The sequence below is a fragment of the Crinia signifera genome, chromosome 2 (genome assembly GCF_055691185.1).
Source record: "Crinia signifera chromosome 2, ASM5569118v1, whole genome shotgun sequence".
Classification (NCBI taxonomy): Eukaryota; Metazoa; Chordata; class Amphibia; order Anura; family Myobatrachidae; genus Crinia; species Crinia signifera.
The window spans coordinates 72,270,007-72,295,408 of record NC_139218.1 but is presented as its reverse complement, the minus strand read 5'-3'; the positions used below and the strand labels follow the sequence as shown (position 1 = coordinate 72,295,408).

At 44.5% G+C, this 25,402-nt stretch overlaps 1 protein-coding gene across 1 annotated transcript; it reads left to right on the top strand.

Annotated features, from left to right (window-relative positions):
* The first annotated feature begins 605 nt into the window (after window positions 1-605).
* RSKR (ribosomal protein S6 kinase related) lies at window positions 606-21,364 on the top strand. Its single transcript, XM_083170992.1, has 12 exons — window positions 606-941; window positions 2,136-2,384; window positions 8,651-8,734; window positions 8,823-8,891; window positions 9,009-9,078; window positions 11,645-11,752; window positions 14,205-14,245; window positions 16,196-16,223; window positions 16,302-16,391; window positions 16,922-17,010; window positions 17,096-17,206; window positions 19,999-21,364. Exons 1-12 carry the CDS (start codon window positions 915-917, stop codon window positions 20,227-20,229), a joined length of 1,197 nt encoding a protein of 398 aa, XP_083027118.1. The 5' UTR covers window positions 606-914; the 3' UTR covers window positions 20,230-21,364.
* Window positions 21,365-25,402: the final 4,038 nt, after the last annotated feature.

Here is a 25,402-nt window from a genome sequence, read left to right as displayed (position 1 = left end):
GGGCTCGGTGCCTCGCTGCGCTCGGCACTATTTTATTCTCCCACCACGCCCTAGTGGATGGTAGGGCATGAAATACCACCTGTCAGCACATGTCGGGTCAAAAAAACAGTGAAAAAACCCATGTCGACCTGTCGACCCAAAGTCATGTTGACAGTTTCACCTGTACATTCTATAGGTCAGTATTTTGACCTTGTCGGTATTTTAAATGTCGGGATTTTGTCTTTGTCGGTATTTTAAATGCCGGGATTTTGTCCTTGTCGGTATTTTAAATGTCGGTATTTTGTCCTTGTCTGTATTATGACCCTGTCTGGATTTTTACCGCATCCCGGTGAACCACCTTTCTTATCAATTACCTAGCTCACCACAGGTCATGGCAATCATACATTATCAGGGAAGTCCCGGAACAGAGCATTTTCTCCTCATGGAGAGGGTCAGGTAGGCAACCATGATTAAAACACAACCATGAAATATATTTGACCCTCCCTTAGCAAGGGGTGACAGATAGTGGGGTATGTTCTGAAAGAAATTTTGAAATGATTCCTGGTCCTGCCTCTGTAGCTCCTACAGTCCTGCACATGACTCTTGCCCTGACTAATTATCTAAAGTGTGATCACACATGTAGAATCGGCTTCTTGCCCATACTGGCCTGTACCCATCTGCACATTATGACAAGGCAGAGATTGTCCGGTTCCTGAAAATATAATATGACAGATGTGTGTACGCAGTGTCCCTATTAATGATGCAGCTCTAGATATGGATGCATAAGTAATGACCAGTGCTTAGGAGCAGATTAAAGTTGTTTGTCAAACTAAAGCGGATTATCTGTGCACATGACCCCCCTCAGAGATCAAGAGCTGTCCAGGGGGAGCCAGAGACAGGAATCCTGTCCTGAATGATACTGACGGGAGCGCAGAATGGGAGCCACGAGCAGTCACACAAAGGTAGGAAGAGGAAATGGAATAAAACATTGCATAACACTGGCAAATTCTGAAGCTTTCATTCAAATGCCTTTAGATTTGTAGCAAAATAAAAAGGAAATCCTTACTGGGTGTAATGTTCCAGCGCATGTGTTTATCTGACATGTAACATGAAACTTTAGGAAATCTTTAAAATAAATCCCATGGCTGATGGATTGCATATTAGGACACACGGGCAATTTACTAAGATGTGTATTCAACTTCACATATGATGTTCCTATAGGCCAGCTGTTCTCAAGCTGTGGGTCCTGACTCCAAAATGGGTCCCGGCCTTCTGAGCATGGGGTCGAGACTCCATGTTGCTGACCATCAGGCTGATGACTTTTCTAATCTCAGTCAGTGATTTAAGCAGTCTGAAAAATCTGTTGAATTGTCTGTTATGTCAGACTCCCTCCCATCATTTTGTGCCTCCACAATGCTGCCATGTATGTGCTGTCTGCTGACTACACATGTGATGTGATGACCTTCTGCAGTAACTTGCTGGGGTCCTGTAATTATCTTTATTGTCTGATAGGGTCCCAGAGCAAAATAGTTTGAGGACCCCTGCCATAGGCAACCAATCAGAATCTACTTCTTATTTATTTAGCACCCTCTAGAACAGACATTCCCAACCACAGTCCTCAAGGCACACCAACAGTGCAGGTTTTAGTGATATCCAGGATTCAGCACAGGTGACTTAATTAGTACTTCAGTGATTTTGATTAAACCATCTGTGCTGAAGCCTGGCTATCACTAAAACCTGCACTGTTGGTGTGCCTTGAGGACCGTGGTTGGGAATGCCTGCTCTAGAAGATCGTAGACAGGATCTGATTGGTTGCCCAGAGCAACATCACATGTGAAATAGAATACACATCTTAGTAAATTTCCCCCACAGTGTTTTATGGAGGTAGAGCTTAATTAGAAACAGGGTTGCCTACCTGATCCTCTCCTTCAGGGAGAAAATGCTCTGTTCCTGGTCTTCCCTGGTAATGTATGATTGCCATCACCTTTCTTATCAATTATCTGGCTCCCCCACAGGTGATTGCAATCATACGTTACCAGGGAAGGCCAGGAACAGAGCATTTTCTCCCTCATGGAGAGGTCTAGGTAGCAACCCTGATTAGAAATGTACAATTAAGTTCAGCTGCAGTTTCTGAGGGTCGGATTCTTGTTTTGCAGGGTTGCACCTCCATTTCACCAAACCCGTGGATTCCCCCCTGGAAAGGGATATTAAATGGTGACACCCTGGCTGCATCCAGACTGGGCCAGCTGTTGGTCACAGGCCAGACAATAAAAGATAAGTTCAGGGCCAGTCGCCAGGCTGGCGATCCAGAGGAGAAACCAACAGAGCATCCTCTCCCTCATTACATGAATTTATTTCTGCCAGAGTTCCCGATTTGGTCACCTGCTGCACAGCCAGAATTAAAGGTCTTCTAGATTTATTTGTGTAGCAAATATCCATGTGCACTAAGAAGACTGAAAAAAATTAAATGCTACTAGCATTGAGGGATTAATGGGCAAATATGATCATGACCATTTGCTAAAATATTTAATGAATCTCAATTAACTACTCACTGTGTTTAAGTTAACCCTTTGAGTGCCAAGTGAATTTGTTACAAAGATGTGAAAATTTACATTTAAACATTTGAAGTCGTCCTAATTAGGGATGCCAATCCCGGGAATCAGGATTGAAAAAATGCTCAATTCCGTGATTCACATCCCTAAAAGAAAATTGCCCTTGTGCCCCACACTCACTCACTTTTGGGGAGTGGCGGAGGGGGGCGGCAGATATGATACGTGTGGCTGGGAGAGGCCTGGTGAGCGGGTTCCGGTGCTGGTGGTGCGGGTCGGGTGCTCAGACGCTGCCCGGCATTAGACTGCGCATGCACAGTCTAATCCCAGGATTGGCTACTCCTATCCCAGGATTGAAATTCCGTACACTTTGGTGCCAAATCCCGGCGATCCTGATCCCGGGATGGGCCACCTTAGTCATAATGATTTGTAATGTTTACCTTATATAGGAAATATAATTTTATTTTTTTACACAATATTTTTCATTTTAATTTATATAACAGATGTGAGCGATGCTGGCCTTTTAAGCGGATATTTTGCAGATCTCACATTAGGTAAATAAATAAATGATAAAAATGCAGACTATTACCTACTTAGAATAAGCAGATTATTTCTTAGAATAAGTAGGTACATTTATAATACTTAGAATAAGTAATACATGTATTAATTATTCTAAGTGATAAATAATTACCTACTTATTCTAACTAATAAACCATGCATATAAGGTATTAAAAACCAGTGTTAGAGTTGCCAACAAACACATCTGACAAATGGCAGCAGCTGGGGTCACAGGTTGCTTATCAGTGCTTTTCATTCAAAATTCTACACACAATACCTGCAAATGTATTAAAAAAAAAAAAAAAAACTAATATCACATGTACAGTAGTGTGTAGTCCCAGCCTTTGCTCAATACTTTTGTTGATGCACCTTTGGCAGCAATAACAGTCTCAAGACTTTTTGAAAATGATGCCACAAGCTTAGCACACCTGTCTTTGGGCAGTTTCACCCATTCCTCTTTGCAGCACCTATCCTCAAGCTCAGGTTGGATGGGAAGCATTGGCGCACAGCCATTTTCAGATCTCTCCATATATGTTCAATCAGATTCAAGTCTGGGCTCTGGCTAGACCACTCAAGGACATTCACACAGTTGTCATTTGATATCTTGACTGTGTGCTTAAGGTCGTCGTTTTAAGGAAAGATGAACCCTCGCCCCCCAGTCTGAGGTCAAGAGTACTCTGGAGCAAAACTTAATTCCAGAATTTCAATAAAATACACTTGATAAAAAAAAAGTACTCTGGAGCAGGTTTTCATCCAGGATGTCTCTGTACATTGTTGCATTCATCTTTCCCAATATCCTGTCTAGTTTCCCAGTTCATGTGGCTGAAAAACATCCCCACAGCATGATGCTGCCACCACCATGCTTCACTGTAGGGATGTATTGGCCTGGTTTCCTCCAAACATGACACCTGGCATTCACGCCAAAGAGTTCAATCTTTGTCTCATCAGACCAGAGGATTTTTTTTCTCATGGTCTAAGAGTCCTTCAGGTGGATTTTGGCAAACTCCAGGTGGGCTGCCATGGGCTTTTTACTAAGAAGTGGCTTCTGTCTGGCCACTCTACAATTGGTGGATTGCTGCACAGATGGTTGTCCTTCTGGGAAGGTTCTCCTCTCTTCACAGAGGAATGGTGTAGCTCTGACAGTGTCTATCGGGTTCTTGGTCACCTCCTTGACTAGGGCCCTTCTCTCCCGATCACTCAGTTTAGACGTCCGGCCAGCTCTAGGAAGATTCCTTGTGGTTATGAATTTCTTCCATTTATGGATAATGGAGGCCACTGTGCTCATTGGGACCTTCAAAGCTGCAGATATTTTTCTATACCCTTCACCAGACGTGTGCCTTGAGACAATCCTGTCTCAGAGGTCTACAGATAATTCCTTTTGACTTCATGCTTAGTTTGTGCCCTGACATGCTCTGTCAAGTGTGGGACCTTATATAGACAGGTGTGTGCTTTTCCAAATCATGTCTGAATCAACTGAATTTACACAGGTGGACTCCAATTAAGCTGTAGGAACGTCTCAAGGATGATCAGTGGAAACAGGATGCACCTGAGCTCAATTTTCAGTTTCATGGCAAATACTTCCGTACATGTGATTTTTTTTATTTTTAATAACATTGCAAATATCTCCAAAACGTATTTCACGTTGTCATTATGGGTTATTGTATGTAAAATGTTGTGGGGGGGAAAAATAATTTATTCCATTTTGAAGTAAAACCCCACCTAAATCTAACAAAATGTGTGAAAAGTGAAGCGCTGTGAATTCTTTCTGGATGCACTGTACATACAGTGATCAAATGCAAATGATTTTAGATTTGGCAGTTACCGTTAGTCTCTGCATACATTTTCTACTATAAGAGAAGGTCTAGAACCAATAATAATCGTTATTGTATGTAGATATGTACATAGGCGTGCGCACGGGGGGTGCCGGGGGTGCACAGGCCGGGTGACTAGGAAGCGCTGGCTGGGCTGTGTGTGGGCTGCTTCATTCAAGTTAGCCCCCGGCCCGCCTCTATAGCGATCACAAGCTAGCGTGACGTGGTGACGTCACAGCGCACACCCGTCGTCCTGGTCGCACGCCTGTTCTCCTGGCCGCGCTTCTGCCCTCCTGCCCAAGCTCTGCTCTCCTCCTCCTGCTGCCTGACAACCAGCCCAGCAGCACGCGCCCTGGCAGAGGCAGTGAATGGTATCCACGCTGAGCAGGAGCCAGCGTGAGTTGTGACCTGGCTGCCTGCAGTGTTCCTCCTAGGAGAAAGCAAACTAGATTAGGTATTTATTCATAGGAAAAAAAATAGCAATTAACCCCTTGAGTGGTGGGTTTTGCTGGGGCAGGACAAACCTACTAGGGCAGGTTTGTCCTGCCCCAGCAAAACCCACCACAGATATTTGGAACCCGAGCCCCCCGCCTCTCATCTCCGCTCCACTCCTCCACACCTCCCCTTTGGGGTTAGTACGCCGAAGATAGCTCCCCTGCCGCCACTTCCCCCTGCCGCCTGTCAGTTATCACACAGGTGGCAGGCTCGGGGATGTTTCGCGGCGGCTCGGGAGGAATCAGGTGCCTGAACTCTCCTGAGTCCCCCCGAGCCGCGCCGACCATGCCCAAGCCTGCCGCCTACGTCACAGTGAATGGCGGCTGGCGGCAGGGGAGCTCCGGGTATGATCACCGGAGGGGGTGGGGGGGAGGCGACAGGAGGGGGGGCCCTAAAGGTAGTGGAGGCACCACTGGCGCACACCTAATGTAAAGTGGTATACCAGTGGGGCTAGAGCAGTGGTAGCCAACCCTAGCCCTCGAGAGCTACCAACAGTTCACATTTTCCAGACAACCTAGCTGCTTTAGCTGCTGCACAGCTGCACAGCTGCACTCATTAATCACTGACACATTTTAAAAGATACACAGATGGAGCTAATTAGCTCACTTGTGATTCTGTGAGGAGACCTGCAAAACATGCACTGTTGGTAGCTTTCGAGGACTAGGGTTGGCTACCCCAGGGCTAGAGGCACCACTGGCGTGCACCTAATGTAAAGTGGTATGCCCCACTGACATGCACATAGAGTTTACTGCTGTGGTGAGTAGGAGCTGCTGCAGCAGTCACTGAGAAAGGGCCAAGGGTAAAAAAATATATAACGGAATCTTCTGCACTATACAAGACACTGTAAAAAAAAAAAAAAAAAAAATTGAATTGTGATGATTAAAGTTACATGCACATTTCTAGCTATAACATTCCCTTGGAGGCACTAAATGTGCGGTGCCCATACACTGAGCGATATCCTCTGTGCGTTTTGAACTAGAATGAATCTAGTTCAAAACGCATGTGATACACTACAACAGCATGCGTTTTGTACTAGGTGCGAAGCGATCTAGTACAAAAAGTATGTGCTGCACATTCTTATTGTGGTTTGCGATGCACGGGAGCAAAAGCAGCATCACACCATGTATGGGCATCATTAATCACTACACTGCTGTGCAAATAAGTATCATTGGTGATCTTAGAAATTGTCAGTTTTCATTTTAAATTTCGGTTAATGGGAAAGTGTATTTTTTCCCCTGCTACTGCTGCACTATCGTTAGAGGCCATTAAATTTATTACTGTCTGTACAACCCATTTCCCATATGCTTCAGCACAACAAGGAGGGTACTCTGGGTGTGGGTTAGGATTACTGTTACACACTTAGAAATTATGTGTATTTCTTTTCTATTCCAAGCATGGTTCAAACTGTGTGAAGTTTGTATATTCTCGCCGTGCTTGTATGTATGTATGTGTGTATATATATAATATTGCAATAAATGAGGCCACTCACGCCAACACTGTATTTAATATAATTTAGTTTGCATTGATGCCCAGTAGGCGGTGATAGACACGCCCAGTAGGCGGTGATAGACACGCCCAGTAGGCGGTGATAGACACGCCCAGTAGGCGGTGATAGAAATGCCCCTCCAATTGTGCACCCACTAATAAAATGGTCTGCGCGCGCCTATGGATATGTATAAGAGTTTGAAGTTTGTCAAGACTGCTCAAATATTTGCATTTCTGAATATACAATAGCCTAATTTTATCAAAGCATGAATGAAAAATGAAAACAAAATTGTTCAGAATTTAACAATTTCTAAGTCAAGGACTCAAATATTTGAAAAAGACATTTACAAAAACGGCACATTTTTTTTTTTTATTCTTTGTGATTTTAAGGTTCTCCTTGTCAATTTGAAAGATGGGATTTTGTATTTTGAAGTTATTTTTGTTGCAATATTCACATTTTTGTATTTGTGTCTGTAATGTACTTGTCTTGGCAAGTGGCTGTTGTACATAAACTGTTTGTGTGTACCAGTATAATGTTAAGCTAATAAGTGGAACAAAAGTATTGGATAAAGGGGCATATTTAGTATAGGTTTCTAGACCCTATACTTTTATAACTTCTCATCACCACAAGAAATTAAGGTCGATTAAAAACATATGCAGGGACACTGGCTCATATTGTAATGTGTGTTAAACCCCGTACACACGGGGGGAGATATATTGCTCAGCAATATATTGCTAGCAATATATTGCTTAGTTTCTCCTTTTCATCAGCGACCAGAGATGGTCACTGATGAAAGGGAACCTCTGCCGGCGGTGCCGCAGAGATCATCAGCAAGCTCCTGCGACCAGCGATTAGAAAGGGGCTGAAAACGGGAGCACGCACCCGGCGATTTATCGCCGGGGCACACTCGCATCACTGGCAATATGGTCGCCAGCGACCATATTTCCAGCTATTTCAGCCCCTATCACCCCCATGTGTACACAGCTTTAGAAGTGACATGATCATTAATGTGCTTAGCCTGGTGCAATACTACGGAGCTTTCTCGGGGCAGGACACTCAATACTGGAATTCAGTGTCCTGGCTGTCGATTGTCGGAAAGTGGCTGTGACGGCAAAAAACGGCAGGGAATTCAACAATCTGGGGCCATTTCCGACAACTTGTTTTGAAGTGGGATCTGTCTTGTCTTTAATGCAGTTAGAACCGACATCATTGATGCTATTTCCCTAGAGGAAATAGCGGCCAAGATTAAATACCTCCCCTATGACTATAATATTCTGACACTGAGCCAGAACATTTGGGGCAGCTCCAACCTCACCTCCACTTCCCTTCTCCGCTGATTCTTGCCTGCTAAGCCCTGTCTCACAAAAATGGATAGGGCCCTAAAGCAGTGGGGCCCGCTGGGGAATTACCTGGTCCCCAGCAGGGACCATCTGACCCTGATTATCTTTGTAAATATATATGACCCTGATTATCTTTGTAAATATATATTTCAAATTGTTATAGTTAAATACCTATCAGATGGTTAATACAGTACATTTGCCTCACTTTTATACCATAATTTTTACCGCATAGAAATAGACCAGTCAATCTTTATTATGTGTAATATAGTTAGATGTCCATAATCATGTTTAGCACAATGGGGGTATTCAATGCATGACAGTTGGTAAAAAAGAATATCCTCTTTAACCATTTAAATAGGATTTACTGGTAAGATGTTGTTTTATCTGTATGCCTTAATGACTTATGTAAACAAATATATATATTTTCCATAGATTCTGGGCTGTGTTGCTAAAGGATCCCTCGGTCCGGTACTAAAGGTTTTAAACTGCACAGAGCAGAAGGTGTTTGCCTTAAAGGTCAGATGCTCCTTCAGCCTTTCATATATTCAGACACTTGTTGCCAACTATCGTTCACTGTATTTCAATATATGACTCTGTTGCACAGGTATTACCGAAAAGGGAAGTTTTACTTCGTAACACATTGAAACAATGTAAAGAGGAGGTCACTATACAGGTAGGGCTGCTGCACTGCCTGAACCTGAGGAAAGTTGCCACTTAATACAAACAAAAACAATTTGTGCTCTGTCCGTGCTGCCAACCTGAACTAACAATGGCCTCTTTTTACAATCAGCGGCAGGTCAAGCATCCTTTCATCCAATGCCTTGGTGAGAGCTGGCAGGGACAACGTCATCTCTTTATCAGTGAGTCATCCCATAACCATTTTTGGTCCTTGAAGGCACAGTAAAAATGTTGCAAAGAGTGAAATAATGAGGGAACTGTTTAAAAAAAATTAAAATGTTAAAGTTGCATTACCATCTACAGATGTGTCCTTACACATCGAGCCTCCATGCAACACACAGTACTGGATGCCTGGTGGAAATAAGCCACCAGCTCCGACGCAACTCTGCCAAAAATGAATCTTTGTCACAACACAACTAGGATGCACAATGAGACTCTGCTGATTAAATTGATATGGTATAATACTTGTGTGCAACTGAGTTTGTATACCATGCACAAAATACTTGGCATGGAAAAAATCATCCAAGGATGCTGCATCATGCCACGTCATACGCACACAGATATACAGGGTTGGGATCGTTTAGTCGACTATAACTAGGTCGACAAGCATTGGGTTGACACCATTAGGTCGACATGCAGCAAGGTCGACATGGGTCTAGGTCAGTGGTTCCCAACCCTGGTCCTCAAGTACCCCCAACAGTGCATGTTTTGCAGGTCTCCACACAGAATCACAAGTGACATAATTAGCTCCACCTGTGGATCTTTTCAAATGTGCCTGAATAATCTGTGCACCTGCTGGGTGACCTGGAAAACGTGCACTGTTGGGGGTACTTGAGGACCAGGGTTGGGAACCACTGGTCTAGGTCAACATGATATTAGGTCGACACTAGGGTTAGGTCAACATGGGCTAGGTCGACAGTCAAAAGGTCGACATGGTGTTTTTCTCTGTTTTTTTTACCCGAATGTCGACATAGTCAACATGGACACAGTTTTAAGTGCAACGCATGCTCCATCATTCAAAACCGTTTGGAAACCACTGTCCTAACCCCAAAAAAAAGAAACTAGTATATATTCCTGCACCAGCACTTATTTAGGGAAGCCTGCACGTTAGTTTATACAGGACTGCACTGGCTGCAGCCCCTATTAGCCATGTAGGACTGGCAGAGTAGCAGGGGGGCGATTTCACACTGAAATTGCTTTGTGCTAATCACAGTCTGGGTTGTTAGAAAACAACTCCACTGGGTGGCATGCAATTAACCGAAAGTGCTTTCATGGGAAACTACTGCCGATGCATTCACTGGAGGTGGAGGATTTTACTGGGGGGGGGGGGGCAAGGCTGAGTGGGAAGGTGGGCTGACCAAGTCGTGACTCCGACCATGCTATACAGTGGCAAATACCAGACACTGTCTATTCAGGGGCAGGCTATGATGACATGATACAGGGTGAATTGCATCATCAGGTTCAGACTGCCCACTTCTACTGGGCAATAAGGGGTTGCAGGGGTCTGGCTGGCAAGCAGGATTTGTGCCACCCTCTTTTTCCGAGGGCCAGGAGTGCCACATGATTTTGGGGAGCCTCTTGGTCATTCTGGTAGGGTAAGCAAGCCTGCTGCAGCCCCTAGGTAAAATATGTTTCAAATTTTCTGCATCATTAGCCCTCTACTACAGTACTTACCCTCTGTCACTTATAGCTGCAGATACCATTGCTAATAAGGAAAGCTGCAAATCCAAATTTCAATGCTGTGTTTCAATACTGGTAATCACCAAGTTTTTTCAGTTGTGGTCGAATATTGATAACACAATGTATGAAGCTGATTGGTTGTCATTTTGGTACTCTTTACCTAGAAGGGCGGCCATCGCGTGCATCGCATGCACTAAAAAATCGCATGCGATGCGACCGACGCGATGCCCGCGATTTCCCATAGGGAACAATGTTAAATGTCCCAATTGACCCGATTTTCCTGTTCAATGTCTCAATTGACCCGATTTTTCCATAGGAAACAATGTTAAATGGCCCACAGAGGCCAAATAGGCACCCTGAAGTGTGAAATGGCCCCCACAATTGTTAACGCCACCCCACGATCAACGTGAACCCGAAGCGTGGCGAGCGCAGCGGTACGCGTCCTACGACCTTTTCATTCTCCCACTATCCACGTCGGCGTGGAGTTGAGAATAGAAAGTGTGGCGAGTGGACGCGGACACCTTCACAGGTATACGCGTCCCCTCGCGGGCTTCACAGCTGTCCGCGTCCCCTCGCGGGGCCCGCCACGCTTCGGGCTCGCTGCGCTCGCCACACTTTCTATTCTCAACTCCACGCCGACGTGGATAGTGGGGGTATGAAAAGGTCGTAGGACGCGTACCGACGCCCCTCGCGGGCTCGCTGCGCTCGCCACGCTTCGGGTTCACGTTGATCGAGGGGTGGCGTTAACAATTGTGGGGGCCATTTCACACTTCAGGGTGCCTATTAGGCCTCTGTGGCCCATGTAACATTGTTTCCTATGGAAAATCGGGTCAATTGAGACATTGAACAGGAAAATCGGGTCAATTGGGACATTTAACATTGTTCCCTATGGGAAATCACGGGCATCGCGTCGGTCGCAGCGCATGCGATTTTTTGGTCGCATGCGATGCGACCGACGCAATTTTTTTTTTTACTAACGATGCCCACGATCAAAATCGTGGGCGCCCTTCTTGGTAAAGAGTACCGTCATTTGTTTGTAACCTGGATACCTTTGTCTCTTTATGGCAGTGTGCAACTACTGCAGCTATGGGGACCTACATTCCTTGTGGATGTCTGCCAAGGTTATTGATGAAGATACAGTAAGACTATTTGCTGCAGAACTAGTATCGGTTTTGGGTAAGCTCAACAGACAGAGATCATTTTCAGTAATAAAACATGGATATCATTCTGGTGTGCACCCAGCATTAGTGTAAGTGTTGGCGAAACCTCAGGAGCTGCTCCTTATGCTGCCTCAACCTCACTAAAATGGACTGTACCCTCAAGTCCCAAAAAACTGTTTGGCTAAGAAAAGGAAGACAAATGAGGAAGATGGCGCTAGATTTGTAAAATAATAATTTGGTTAGATAATTATTCTAAAAGTGTTCTCCTTTTTTGTCGATGGATTGTTAGTCCCACGAAGAATATCTAAGAGACAGAAAACAAAGTTGAATGTTCTTTTAGGGGAGTTCTATGTTGTTCAACGGTTGATGCAGGTATCCCAGGGATGTTAGTGTTCCTCCCTCCCTTATATGACAATTTAGTGAGGCGTGGAATATCTGGGTATCTTTTATTCGACAGATGTTTACTCTCATCCGTTCTGTGTACCTCACTCACATCACAATGCATTATCATTCTCACATCAAGGTTTCTTTAAGGTGGAGTACGGTACTCACGATTTGTAATGTGGGTTCACTCTCATCAAGGTATCTTTGTTTAAAAGATGTTCTTTATATTTTCATGTAAAATACATACATTTTAAAGATGGGGGAACTGTTTGCTGTTACATTGATTAAATCAGCCCTATTGGAGTAGGAGGGGCATAGGCACAAAAACCACCCACCAGTTTTGTGGTTATGTGTCAAGCAAAAAGGCTAAGTGTCCTACCTTTCTCCCAGGGGGCGCCACAATGACCAAAGACTCCCAGCAAAGAGTATCCTTTAAAAAAGCAAGTCCTCCTTCCTACACGTTTCGAGATTAATATCTCTTTGTCAAGGCCTTGTTGTATATTCTTCATGAGACTAACAATCAAGTAGAACAAGGAGTCCATTGACAAAAAAGTAGAACACCTTTTTTTGCACTGTTTATGGGAACCTTTACATTTGGGCACTTTAGAAGGGGGGACTAGGGTTAAGCACTAGCAGGGAGGGTTATGGTTAAGCAGCACAATATTTTAAGTGTGTAGACATGATGTTGCTGATGATGCATGCTTCTGCTCATCTTTAGCAACCACACAAATAGGCCGGGTCTCTGTGCAGTGTGAAAGCACCATTTCGAAAAATCGGTCCAGCAATCCGGCATTTCGACCCGGGTTACAAGAAGGGTTTTACCCGGGTCGGAGCCGGGTTGATTGGCAGTCTGAATGGGTAGCCTAGGTCGAGCGACCCAGGTCAAGTTTATTGCTATTGAGGAGGCAGCAGTGTCACTTCAGTGCTGCCTCCTCCTCCGCATGACATGCCGCCGCTCCGCCCCGTGTACAAATCCCGAGTGAGACCCGGCATTTGAGATCTGAAAGGGGTATTGGCAATCTATCTATTGATTCAATACGCAATATGGCAGTGGGCAGAGAATAACTTCTGAATTAACTTTTTAAACAGAGATATTTTGAGATGATAGGAAGCTAGACACACATTACACCACTCTACATTGTATTTACGTTAGTTAACCCTTGTGAGTGCCAAGTGAATTGTCAAAACAGGTGTGAAAATTGCCAAGCAAGCATTTTTATTCATCATAATGACCTGTAATATTTACATTATATAGGAAATACAATCTTTTTTTACACTTTTTTTTTTTTTTTTATATAACAAATGTGAGCGAGGCTGTCATTTTTAGCGAATATGTTGCACATCTCTGACAGAGATATTGGCACTCAAAGGGTTAAAAGCCCATTAAATTATGGCTTCTGCAATGTACTTTCACTTTCAACTGTGACAGTTTTTAGCACACAAACTCTCCACCCCACCCTCAGTCCCTATCTGCTCCTGCCTTCACTGCTCCCTCTCTCCATATACAGCAAGTTTAAAACAGATCAGTGTCCCTGCAATAATTGCTTTCATTTTCTGTTATTACATCTTTTAACACACAAAGAAGTTATTTGGTCCGTTGAGTGGCCACGAGTGGTCACTGGCGGTACTTCACCTTATAGAGGTGAGGAGTATTTAGCCTTTTATACATATAGATGTGTTCTAGTTACTAAGCTCAATTTCAAGGGACAATAAACAACACATTGTACAGCAGAAGGCATTTTTAAGGTGTTCTGGATCTGGGAATAGTAAGCGCACTGGTTCCTTATGCATCCCACAAAAGCGCCATTGTGACACCTTGTATTTAATGTATTGTATGAGAAATAATGATGTAACTCAAGTTCACATCCACAGAATTAATTAACATGTTATCCAATTATTTGTTAATGGATGTGTGGCTGCCTTAATCAATGCACTGTACAAATTGTATCAGATAAATCTACAATTGTAATGAGACTATTCATTGACTGACTGACTGACTGACTGACTGACTGACTGACTGAATGAATGAATCTAATAAAAAAATGCAATATTTGTAATTTAATTTATGTAATTTATCCCCATAGTTTACCTTCATAATTTGGGAATCATACATCGTGATGTTAAGGTGAGAGCATTACAGGATGATAAGGGGAAACTGTTTAAGTGGATATGTCATTGCATGATTCAATGTATTTGTGTATCTGCTGGAAATGTGTTACGTGAAAGATTACCCAGCCATGTCTTCGAGAGCCTCTTTTCTTCCCTGGCTTCCTTATTATTATTATGTGAGTGGAAGAAAAGGTAAGCAGCCATTATAACAGCATTTTTAAGCATAAGAGGACGCTCGGTGCTATAGCTTTAATGTATGGTTGCCTACACTCCCGGGAAGGGCGGGAGGCTCCCGAAAATCGGGTCCCCCTCCCGGACCCCGGAAAGGTTGTCAACCCTCCCGGATACCAGCGCGCCCCTCCCCACCTGCATCTCCCCCGCGGCAGCGGTAATTTCCAGTTAACTTTGGGGCTTTCCATGGGGAGAGGTGGGGCTTAAGATGCAAATGGTGTTATTTAGCCCCGCCCCTCCTTGAAGACCCGCAAATTGCAAGATTTGCCGTACTGGGGGCAGGGCTTGTTGACATCTACATCAGGCCCCGCCCCTCAAAATGATGCTGACAGTCTTCTCCCTGGGCTTCTCCCAGAGTGGAGACTTTAAAAGTAGACAACCCTGCTTTAATGATGAAAAGACTAGTGGGTACTTGTTTCCTAGCAGGGCCCCCATCGGGTCCCATCGCATACCTTAAGTTAAGGTATGCGATGGGACCCGACCGACGCGATTTCGGGCTTTTTTTTAACCTTTCCCAACAATTAAAAAATCAGGTTCATCGCATGCCATTATAATAGTATGCGATGCGACCGACGCGATTTAACATTGTATGCATTGTATTCAATGTTAAATTCCTATGTAAAATCGGGTCCATTGTATGCCATTATAATGGCATACAATGCGACCAATGCGATGGACCCGATTTTACATGGGGAACAATGTTAAATGGCCCACCATTCCCGATTTTTGATTGTATACCCACCCTGATGGGTAATTTGTATGTGAAATGCCCCCCCATTGTTAACGCCACCCCACGATGAACGCCAATCCGAAGTGTGGCGAGCGCAGCGAGCCTGCGTGGGGCGGCGGTACGTATCCTCCGACCTTTTTCATACACTCACTATCCACGTCGGCGTGGAGTTGATTCTATATAGTGTGGCAAGCGCAGAGAGCGCACGCTTAATACCTGTGAAGTAATGCGCGTCCCCTCGCTGGGCTCGCTGCGCTCACCATGCTTCGGGCTCGGTGGCTCGTTGCGCTCGCCACACTATATAAGGGCAACTCCATGCCGACGTGGATAGTGGGGGGTATGAAAAGGTCTGGTGGACACGTAACGTGTGCACTCGCCGCGCTTTGGACTGCAGTGGATAGTGGGGGTTTGAAAAGGTGCTACAGAACCCCTAACCCTGTAGGCAGGGTTGCTGTACCCTGCCGTAATAGCTACTCAGACACAGGAGCGTCTCATTGCTGGAGCGTCTGACATGCTCCTGCGTGTCAAACAGATGGAGCGCCTCTCCGCCAGCGCCAGCAAGATCCCCTCTCCGCCAAAGAGAGGGGATTATGCTGGCACCGGCGGTGTGAGAGAGGTGCTGACTAGGCTTGCCAGTGACGCCAGAGACAGAGATGCAATTCCCGGCAACAGTACGGTAGTTACTTGTGTAGTTTCACGGCGGCAGCCTACGCTGATTACATAGCTTAGGCTACCGCCATGAAACTACACAAGTAAGACAGCCGTTGGGCTACGCTAATAGCGTACCTTAAAAAGTAGTGTAAGCTGCCGCCGTGAAACTACACAAGTACTGATTTTCCAAACTAGAAAACCATGTATTATGACTTCTATAGTACAAATATAAACAATTACAGTTGCTCAGTTGTTAAGTTAAAATCTTGGAATATATAATTTTAATTGTGTTTTTTTTCTGTGTAAACAAGATCTATAGAAATGATACTTACACTAATCGTTTCCATGTTTCAGATGGAAAATATATTACTGGATGAGCGGGGTAAGTAAAGTCCAATACCTACATTGTGTTCAATATCATGCATGGATAGTTGACCAAGGTCACTTTTATTTTTCTTAGGACATTTGAAGTTGTCAGATTTTGGACTTTCCCGACATGTTCCTTATGGCGAGCGTGCCTATACTATCTGTGGGACTCTTCAGTACATGGGTAATTTTTACTTTTGTATGATGGAAATATAAGTAGCGGCTTATAGGCATGTATAGTAAAGATTCATTGACAGTGAGCAAAATAGTTATATATGTAGTGTTCATTCTAGCACCCGCTATCTTTGAAAACCCATGCAGTTCCTCTTCCCTGCCTGGGGTGTCGCTGTCTGCTGTGGTGTTTCTACCCACACCTCCAATTTAAATACAGCATGAATGGGCATGAATTCTATTTTTTTTTTACAATCTGACTGAAAATACACATATATCTGGGCTCATAACTATCTGATTGGTCAGAATCATATTAGACTGGGAGTGATTCAACACTGTAGAGCCCTCGGTATTGTAATGTGCATCTGTCATCATCCAGCTTTGTCTGACCATCTGCCAATCAACTGAATCTGCACAATGTGGACAATTCTATAAAAAAAAACATATCACCACATTGGCCAGTTCTACTGCCAAATGCCAGTCATTTACATGTTAGTAAACTGTATAAGCTTTCACATGCTTTATGCCTTTGTTGCTTTCTAGCTCCTGAAGTCCTCTCTGGGGGTCCTTATAGCCATTCAGCTGATTGGTGGTCCCTAGGTGTCCTGCTATTTACCCTGGCAGCTGGAGAGGTGAGGGAAGGAATGAGTGTTATCATCGATTTGCTATAAAGACATAATCCTAACATATGCCACTTGTTTTTTTCTTCTCCACTAGTTTCCTGTTGCACCTGCTGCAGATCATGTGAGCATGCTGGAGAGTGTCAATAACACAACATACGATATTCCAGATACTCTGAGCAGAGGACTGTCACACCTTTTAAAGGAGGTATTCTGTTTTCCAAGCATGGGTTAATGTGAGGGGGAACTGAGTTCCACCACCTCTAGTGGTAACAGGTCCAGCAACAGGGGGGTCTAGGGGGACAACCGTGACGGGCCCCAACAATTCTGAGGGCAAACAGAAGCAGAGCTTGGCTGCGGGATGTGACAGCAGTGATGTAGCCATCTGTGCCCCGCCGCAGCCATCTGCCTGTTCCCCGCTGCAGCCGTCTGCCTGTGTCCCTCTGTTGCACTCCTGTTGCCGCCTACAGGATTTGCTGTGCCACCGTCTGTACTGCGCGTGTGCGCCCTGGCTGCTTAGTCAGCCGTCTGTACTGCAGCCCAGCAGCAAAGCACAGCACTGCCTGTAGGTGGCCGAGCACAGCAGTGGGACCACAGGACCACATATATATACAAGAACAGGCAGAATGTGCAGCACGAGTAGGTGTGTGTGTTCCCAGCAGGTGTGGCGGTGCCTAGTCCTCCCGCTCTCACCACTGCCGCTAAGGCACTGCTGCAGCTGCCCACAGCCCCTCCGTTGTTGGGTGAGTTCTTCCTTGCACCTTCCCACACCACTCTCATATCCTGTACATATTAGTATTAGAGGATGGGTCCATGAGGGAGTGCGCTCAAAAATGGTTCAGGGGGTCGGAGGGCCCAAAATAGCAGCGTAACGGGCCCCAAGTTTTCTGTTGCCAGCCCTGAGTGGTAAGGGGGACTAGTTCCACATCCCTACACAGTAATTCCAACAGAAAAGGCTGTCCCGGCAGCTTTTTTTTCTGGCATGGTGTATGTGATGTCATGCTGTCACCACCTCTGTAGTAAAGAAGAGCTACTAAGAACAGCAGGCTATGTGCATACTGAAGACAAGGTGAGAGGGGGCTGGAGGGACGCAGAGGTGAGGAAGCTACTGGAGGGACACAGGCAGTGAGATGCTGGAGTGACAGAAGCATATATATATATATATATATATATATATATATATATGTATGTATGTCAGGGTTGCCGACTTTGAAAAAATCCTCTCCGGGAGAAGCCCGGAGAGGAATCTTGCGTTACTCGTTTTGGGGGCGGGGCTTAACTGTGACGTCATTAAGCCCCGCCCCCATTACGAGAAATATCCGAAATAACAGTTATCCATGGAGAAGGCAGGGCTAAAACGTCACGATTGTGCCGTTTTAGCTCCGCCCCCTCCCCTGAGACCCGCGGATTGCGGCATATAAATGCCGCGATCGGGGGGCTCAGTGGGGGTCCCCCTGATTCCGGGAGGGTTGCCCACCCTTCCGGGGGCCGGGAGGAAGGACCCAATTTTCGGGAGACTCCCGCAAATTCCGGGAGGGTCGGCAACCCTGATGTATGTATGTATGTATAGGGGCACTACTGTGGGCAATATGTGTATAAGCGACACTAGTCTGTGGAATACATGTATGAAGTAGCACTGTGTAGAATAATATAAATAAGGAGCACTACTGATTAGCATAATGTGAATAAGGGGCACTACTATGTGGTTTAATATTAATGAAAGCCGCTACATGTAATGTGAGTATGAATGTGCTACTCATTGTGTGACCATGCTCTTTCTTTATGAGACCACTGTCCTTTTATAGAGTATGGGAGTTGGGGCACAATTTAAGAGTTTGCAGGGGGTCACAAAAGCCATGGCACTGGCCTGGTCTCTGACTGATGGGGGGGGGGGGTCAATTTTGATCTACAGTAGGAGCAAGTTTCATCTTTGCTCCTTTGGTAGGCTAGCCATGGCTAGCCATGGCTATTCTATTGTTCTCAGCTGCAATACAATACGTATTGCAGCTGAGAACAATAGAATAGCCATGGCTGGCCATGGCTAGCCATGGCCAAAGGAGCAAAGATGAAACTTGCTCCTACTGTATGCAAGAGTGACTGTTTTGGTCAAATGATGAACTAATACTTCCCACGTTAATGTTACAAAGGGCCTGATTCAGACCTGATCGCTATGCTGCATATATTCGTTGCCTAGTGAGCAAGTAAACCCCGCTCTGCCAAACACATGCACGCCCCCGCCGCCCGAATCTCCACGCTACCATATGAGCAGATATGTATGCTTACACATCCGCTCGCACGCTACTGCATGGAGGAAAAATCAATCGATGGACACTCACCATCAAATGATTTTTCTACCCTTGCTATGAAAATGAAGTCTATACTTTTCAGATGGCCGCTTTCCGCCGAATGGGGGGGGTGGGTACTGACATCCTATAACGTCAGCTGCCCGCCTCGAACAGGCATGGGTACGTCCAGCATTTCCGTTTTTTGTTTTTAGTTACACATATGTTTAAACTAGGTCGACTTGCGGTGTGAAAGGACCTTTTCAAAATATCTGGGTCCAGCAACCCGGCATTCCCACCCGCTGTACAATGTGAACGGTTAACCCGTGTCGAGCGACCCCAGTCCCGTTCCCACTATAGAGAGGAGGCAGCATCAGCTCCAAACGGTGCTTTCTCCCCCGATGACGCACCGCCACTCAGGCGCGCACCCTTTCTGACATCAGGGACCAAGCTTATTGCCGGGGACGGGGGCACCAATATACATCTTGCCTCCGGGCACCAGAGACAAACATACGCCACTGGATGTGTGCACGACGTGGGGCAAAATGATGGCCACATCTGTACGTTTTCCCCCTAGGCACCCATTTGTCCATGTACCTTCCTATATGACTGGGTTTATAGGGGGAAGATGAGCAAATCATTTTTTTTTATTATTATTCTAATAGAAAATAGTCATTTGTCTTGTATAATTTTCAGTTTATTGTTATTATTTCTGCAGCTGCTATGCAAAATCCCAAGACAGAGGCTGCACTATCTCCATCAGTTCAAGAGCCATATTTTTTTCAGAGGAATAACCTTTGATCATGCATTGCTCCAGAAGTTCCCAGTTGACCTCGTCCTAACCATGCGGAGGTCAGAAGTTACAGAACCAACAGAATTCAACGTTTTTGAGGACTATGACTGTGATTTAACTGAAACCCTGCAGTTTCCAAGCACATCTACTACATGAAAGGAACATTTTCAAAGCAAATACGTTCACTGTGCTACCATTGCCTTCCGAACAACAATACAATTGGATTTAAACCAAAATGTAAAGCTGCAGCCACAGTCAAAACGCTCAAATGACCAAAAACATCATTCTCAATTGACATCAGTGGCTCTGTGAATGAACATATATCTACATTTGGTTTATGAAGAAAACTGCTGGAATCCAGTGATGCTGACTATGGTTTCTGGATAACTATTTGCAGTGGTGGCTCCAGAAGTGGGGCTGTTGCACAGTCCAAAATTCAACTACCGCCCCATCTCCAGAGCCATCAATGGCTGCATATATGTGTTCTTTTATTTAGTTTTGTATTACATATGCTTAGATCGATATTAATGGCCTGGGATAAGTTAAACTGCTGATTTTCATTAGAATGTGGACTCCCAATTTAACTAGATTAGGGTTTACAGTTTGCATACTTTATACAGTTAGGTTTATGCTTCTCAATATAGCCCCACATTTTTATGGTTTTTTTTTCTTACTTAATATATAAAAATCTGCCAGCCTTAAAAAAAAAAATCTCAAAAACATGAGTGATAAATATATGAAGAAGGAAATCCTGGCCTGCAGTTAATACTCAACAAACTTTATTCCACGGGGCTTTCTTTTTCTGTGTGTATGTAAGTGCAGGACATAACAGACAGACAAACCAACCACATTCAACTAACTGCAATTTTTTTTTTTAACTCCTTTTTTATTGAGACATCATGGACAATTAGGATAAACAATCAATCAAGAATCATAATTAAAGAAAAATAGCAGCAAGGATCACAAAAAAAATTGGTCCAACTAGCGCTCCACATAGACGGATATTGCATGTTGCATAAATCTCATCACACTCGGAAGTACAAGATGTTGAAAAAAAGGGATCACATTTCCGAAATGGCGCAAGCACCACAGGATTGAGGGGGGGTTGTTGGTATAAGAATCTCAGGGAGAACACATAACATCTTGCCTCAACATAGAAGCTGCAACACGGGCGCTAGGACAGCAATGCCATAAAAACGCCTATGTTCTGTTATTTCCACTTATCCTCAGGAACTGGCAGCTGTTCTTTTTAAAAATGTTTTGAAATTTGGTGGTTTAAAAAAATAATAATTGTGTGGACCAATAAATTTGTTACCTTTTTATATATACAAGTCCTGGAACATACTTATTTATGGGAATCAACTATCTATTGAAAGATTACAAGCTTTTTCATAACTGAAAGTGTGGAGCAGTGAAAGATATCTGATGGAGAGGAAAATAAAGGAACCTTTATGTGAATACATGTAAGAGAAGGATAATACAAGTGTCTTTCTAAGGAGCTGAGAATGGTCTTCCAACCATTGATAATTTTAAAGATACCTTTAGTTAATAAAAACCAGCCACTTTATCACTTCACCGAGCTTAATAAATCTGCCCCTATGGGCCAGATGCAAAAGCTTCAGAAAGTGATGAAGTGGAAATCGATGAACGACCAACCAATCAGCTCCTAACTGCTCTGTTACAGTGAGGGTTTGAAAGATTATGACAGTTGGGAGTTGATCGGCTGGTTATTTATCACTTTATCACTTTTTGAAGCTTGGTACTAATTTACTATACTGGTGAACAAGCACAGGCGAAACGCGCGTCCAGGAAGGAACGGCTGTCACGGCAGCGATGCTGCCATTGATGGCAAAGAGATGCAGAGCTTTCACACGCTAAGTAACCCATGAAGTGTTGGTTTCTTTTAAACCTACAGAGGGGATTTATGCTCTCTATTTGTATTTATACATTGGAAATGTTACAGGCATGTGGTATTAATGTGGGAGTATGATATCAAGGAGTGGCATATGAATATAGGAGTTGTATAAAGAATATTTACGCTTGATTATAATAAGATATATTGTATCCATGCATAGGGAATCAATTTACTCCTAATTAAGGGACTCTCATTAAATCTAGTTACTGTTTGATCCCCTGTGCTGGATCTAACTAACAGGGGTGACACGGGACACTGTATATCAACAGCAGATCCCTACTTTTGTTCCTTCTATTTGTTCTCATCATTTTGATCTCAACTTAAGTCACCCCCTCATTTGGTCCGTTCACTGTCCTAGAGACACACGGCCGGAAAGTAGGAATGACTTGAGACCAAAGAGAACAACTTTATTGCTCCTACACTCCACTCTGTATTTGTACTTAGGTTGTGAATTGACTATTAAAGCTCCGCACGCATCTGCACAGCATATGAAATGAATATCAGCTAAAGCCATCAAGTACCACAGGGATATACGCTGTGGTCACCCACCGTGACAGCCACCATAACAATATTCGGTACTTATGTATTATCTGGGCTCCCAAGTTAAATGAACCCCATTTTTTTATACCCCTTCTATCCAAATATGCATGGAGTTGATTTTATATAGTGTGGCGAGCGCAGCGAGCCCCGCAAGGGGACGCGGTCTCATAAGAAAAACGGGAGCCCAGATATTACATAAGTACCCAATATTCATATTTCGCCATTATTTATATGGTCACAGACTAATTAATTAATACATTTCTTGTATTTATCTGTATTTATATTATTGTCTAATTAAGATTCACACTTTTTTGTCACACACAAAAAATTAAAAAATCAGCCAGGCTATTACAATGCCTCATGGGAGAATATCCCTATATTGAGATCATGTCTGACCGGGGCTGAAACACACTTTCACTTATTTATTTTTATTTTTATATTTTTTTTCACTTTATTCATTTTTTCAATATATTTATTTAATTTGTTCTGCTTTATCACATTTCATCATTCAGATAGATATAATTTTCTCTCTCCTTATGGTATCTTTGAGAGACAGACCAGTTTTGGAGGGTTTCTTTGTGAGTCCTAAATTTTAACGTATATCATTAAAAATGTATATATTTTAACAAGGTGTGCCCCAACAAAGAGAGTCATCTTTTTTTTTGTTTGTATATAAGTATACTAATTTACTATATCAAGTTATGACTTTAAACATTCCCTATTTGTTAAAATAAATTGAATGGAAAATATCAGAAGAGGATCCAGTGCCATATTACGAATGAAGAAAAAAAAAGACGAAAATCAGACTGAAAAATAAGAACAACTTAAAATACTGTAAACCCCCACTACAATTCCTGGTACTTGTTTCCTAGCATGGCGCCCTTCGGGTCCCATCGCATACCATAACTTATGGTATGCGATGGGACCCGATCAGACCCGACCGACCCGATTTTCGGGCTTTAAAGACGTTTCCCGCACAATTAAAAAATCGGTCGCATCGCATGCCATTATAATGCAAGAACAGTGGCCAGCATTATATTATATACAGCAGAGTTCAGTAGCACTCACGGTGTAAGAAAGACACTAGACAGGTGTGAGTCTTGTCCTTCTTACATCGTGAGTGCCGCCGAACTCTGCTGTATATACCTATTTACTGGAGGGCACCTGGGAACCTACTCATAAGTGTGTGTGTGTGTGTGTATACATACATCTGTACATACACAGACATACAGTACATACATACACACAGCACACAAATGCACACAGAATTCATACATACAACTCTGGGAGACTTGCCTGCCCATCTGGGGTGTAAGGAGTGGCACCAGGGCCGGCGCCACCACTAGGCAGCTCTAGGCATTTGCCTAGGGCCCCGGCCACTGGAGGGCGTCAGTTCGCCCCTCACCCCCAGCATGGAGGGTTAGCATAGGTGCTGGAGCGGGCAGGGGTGTCCGTGCTGCAGGGGTACCTGCTGCTCTGTGTATAAAGCTGCTGGCGGCGGCAGGGTCCCTGAAGTGAATAGAAAATAACTAGCGCTATGCGGCGGCGCGAGAAGCGTGGCTGGGTTTGAAAACACTTGCCGCACACGGATTGGCTGAGATTCAGCCAATCAGCGTGTGGGCCCGTGTTTTCAAAATCAGAAGTGCTTCCTGTGTCGTCGCATAGCCCGGCAGGTAGCGCTAGTTATTTCTTAATCACTGCAGGGACGCCAACGCCCAGTAGCGCACGCAGGGGGGGGGGGTTCTGAGTACCCAGAAACCCCCCAGGAGTCTAAGGGCCCTAGGCTGAAAGCTGAGGATCCCCTCTTTCCATGGGTGTAGAATTTTAAAAATCGGCCCTTGGGAACTGGAGATATCTGACTTCAAAGCATTGGTCCCCATCCAAGCCTGTTAATTGCTCTTCCCAGTCAGATATTTCAGATTCTGTCTGACTTAGAGTTATTCTGAGGGTATATTCCAAAAGCTGGGACTCTCCCCCTTTGATGGACACTAGTAGCTTGTCTCTATTGTTCCCAGAACCAGAGATATCATCCTTCCAGAAGCTGGTTACTGCTCCAGCTACACACACCTGTTTAGGATTCACTGCACATTCACTGTGTTCCAGAGGGCTGGAGCCTTCGCTGGCAGCCCTCCCTTACACACTATTCAATGAGGCAGGGGCTCGCTGCCCCTGACGGCGATTGTGAACCCCTGCGGCGTCGCCGCAGGGAGCCGGAGGACAGCGGCAGGCAGGGAGATGGAAGTCTCCCTGCCTGCCCCAGAACGTATGTCGGGAGAGCCAGCAGGGGACCGGGTATTCACTGCTCCCGATCGTGCATATGTAAGCAGCAGTGGAGCAGTGAATATATGAATATCTAATGAGCGGCTCTCAGCTCCCGACCCCCTGCTGGCTGCTATGTGTAAAAAAAATATATATATATTCGCAGAGGCGCTGGAACGTTTTTAGGTTGGGGGGGGGGCAAGATATAATCTCATTTTGGCGCCCCCTAAATTGCTATATGTTACCCCCGGGCACTATACACACTGGCAGCGGCATATATGCATGGGCATTATACACAGGGCAGCGGCATATATGCGTGGGCATTATACACAAGGCAGCGGCATTTACGCATGGGCATTATACACAGGGCAGCGGCATATACACGTGGGCATTATACACCGGGCAGCGGCATATACATGTGGCCAGAGACACCAGGACTGACATTAATCCAGGGGTTGTCATTTACTCGTAAAAAGTGGAAAAAGTGGCAGTGTCACCCCCAAACAGATTTATGTGATTATGTCTGATTATGATAATCAGACATAATTACATAAACCTGTTTGGGTGTGAATCCAGGGGTAAATGACAACCCCTGGATGTGTCAGTCACTGTGGA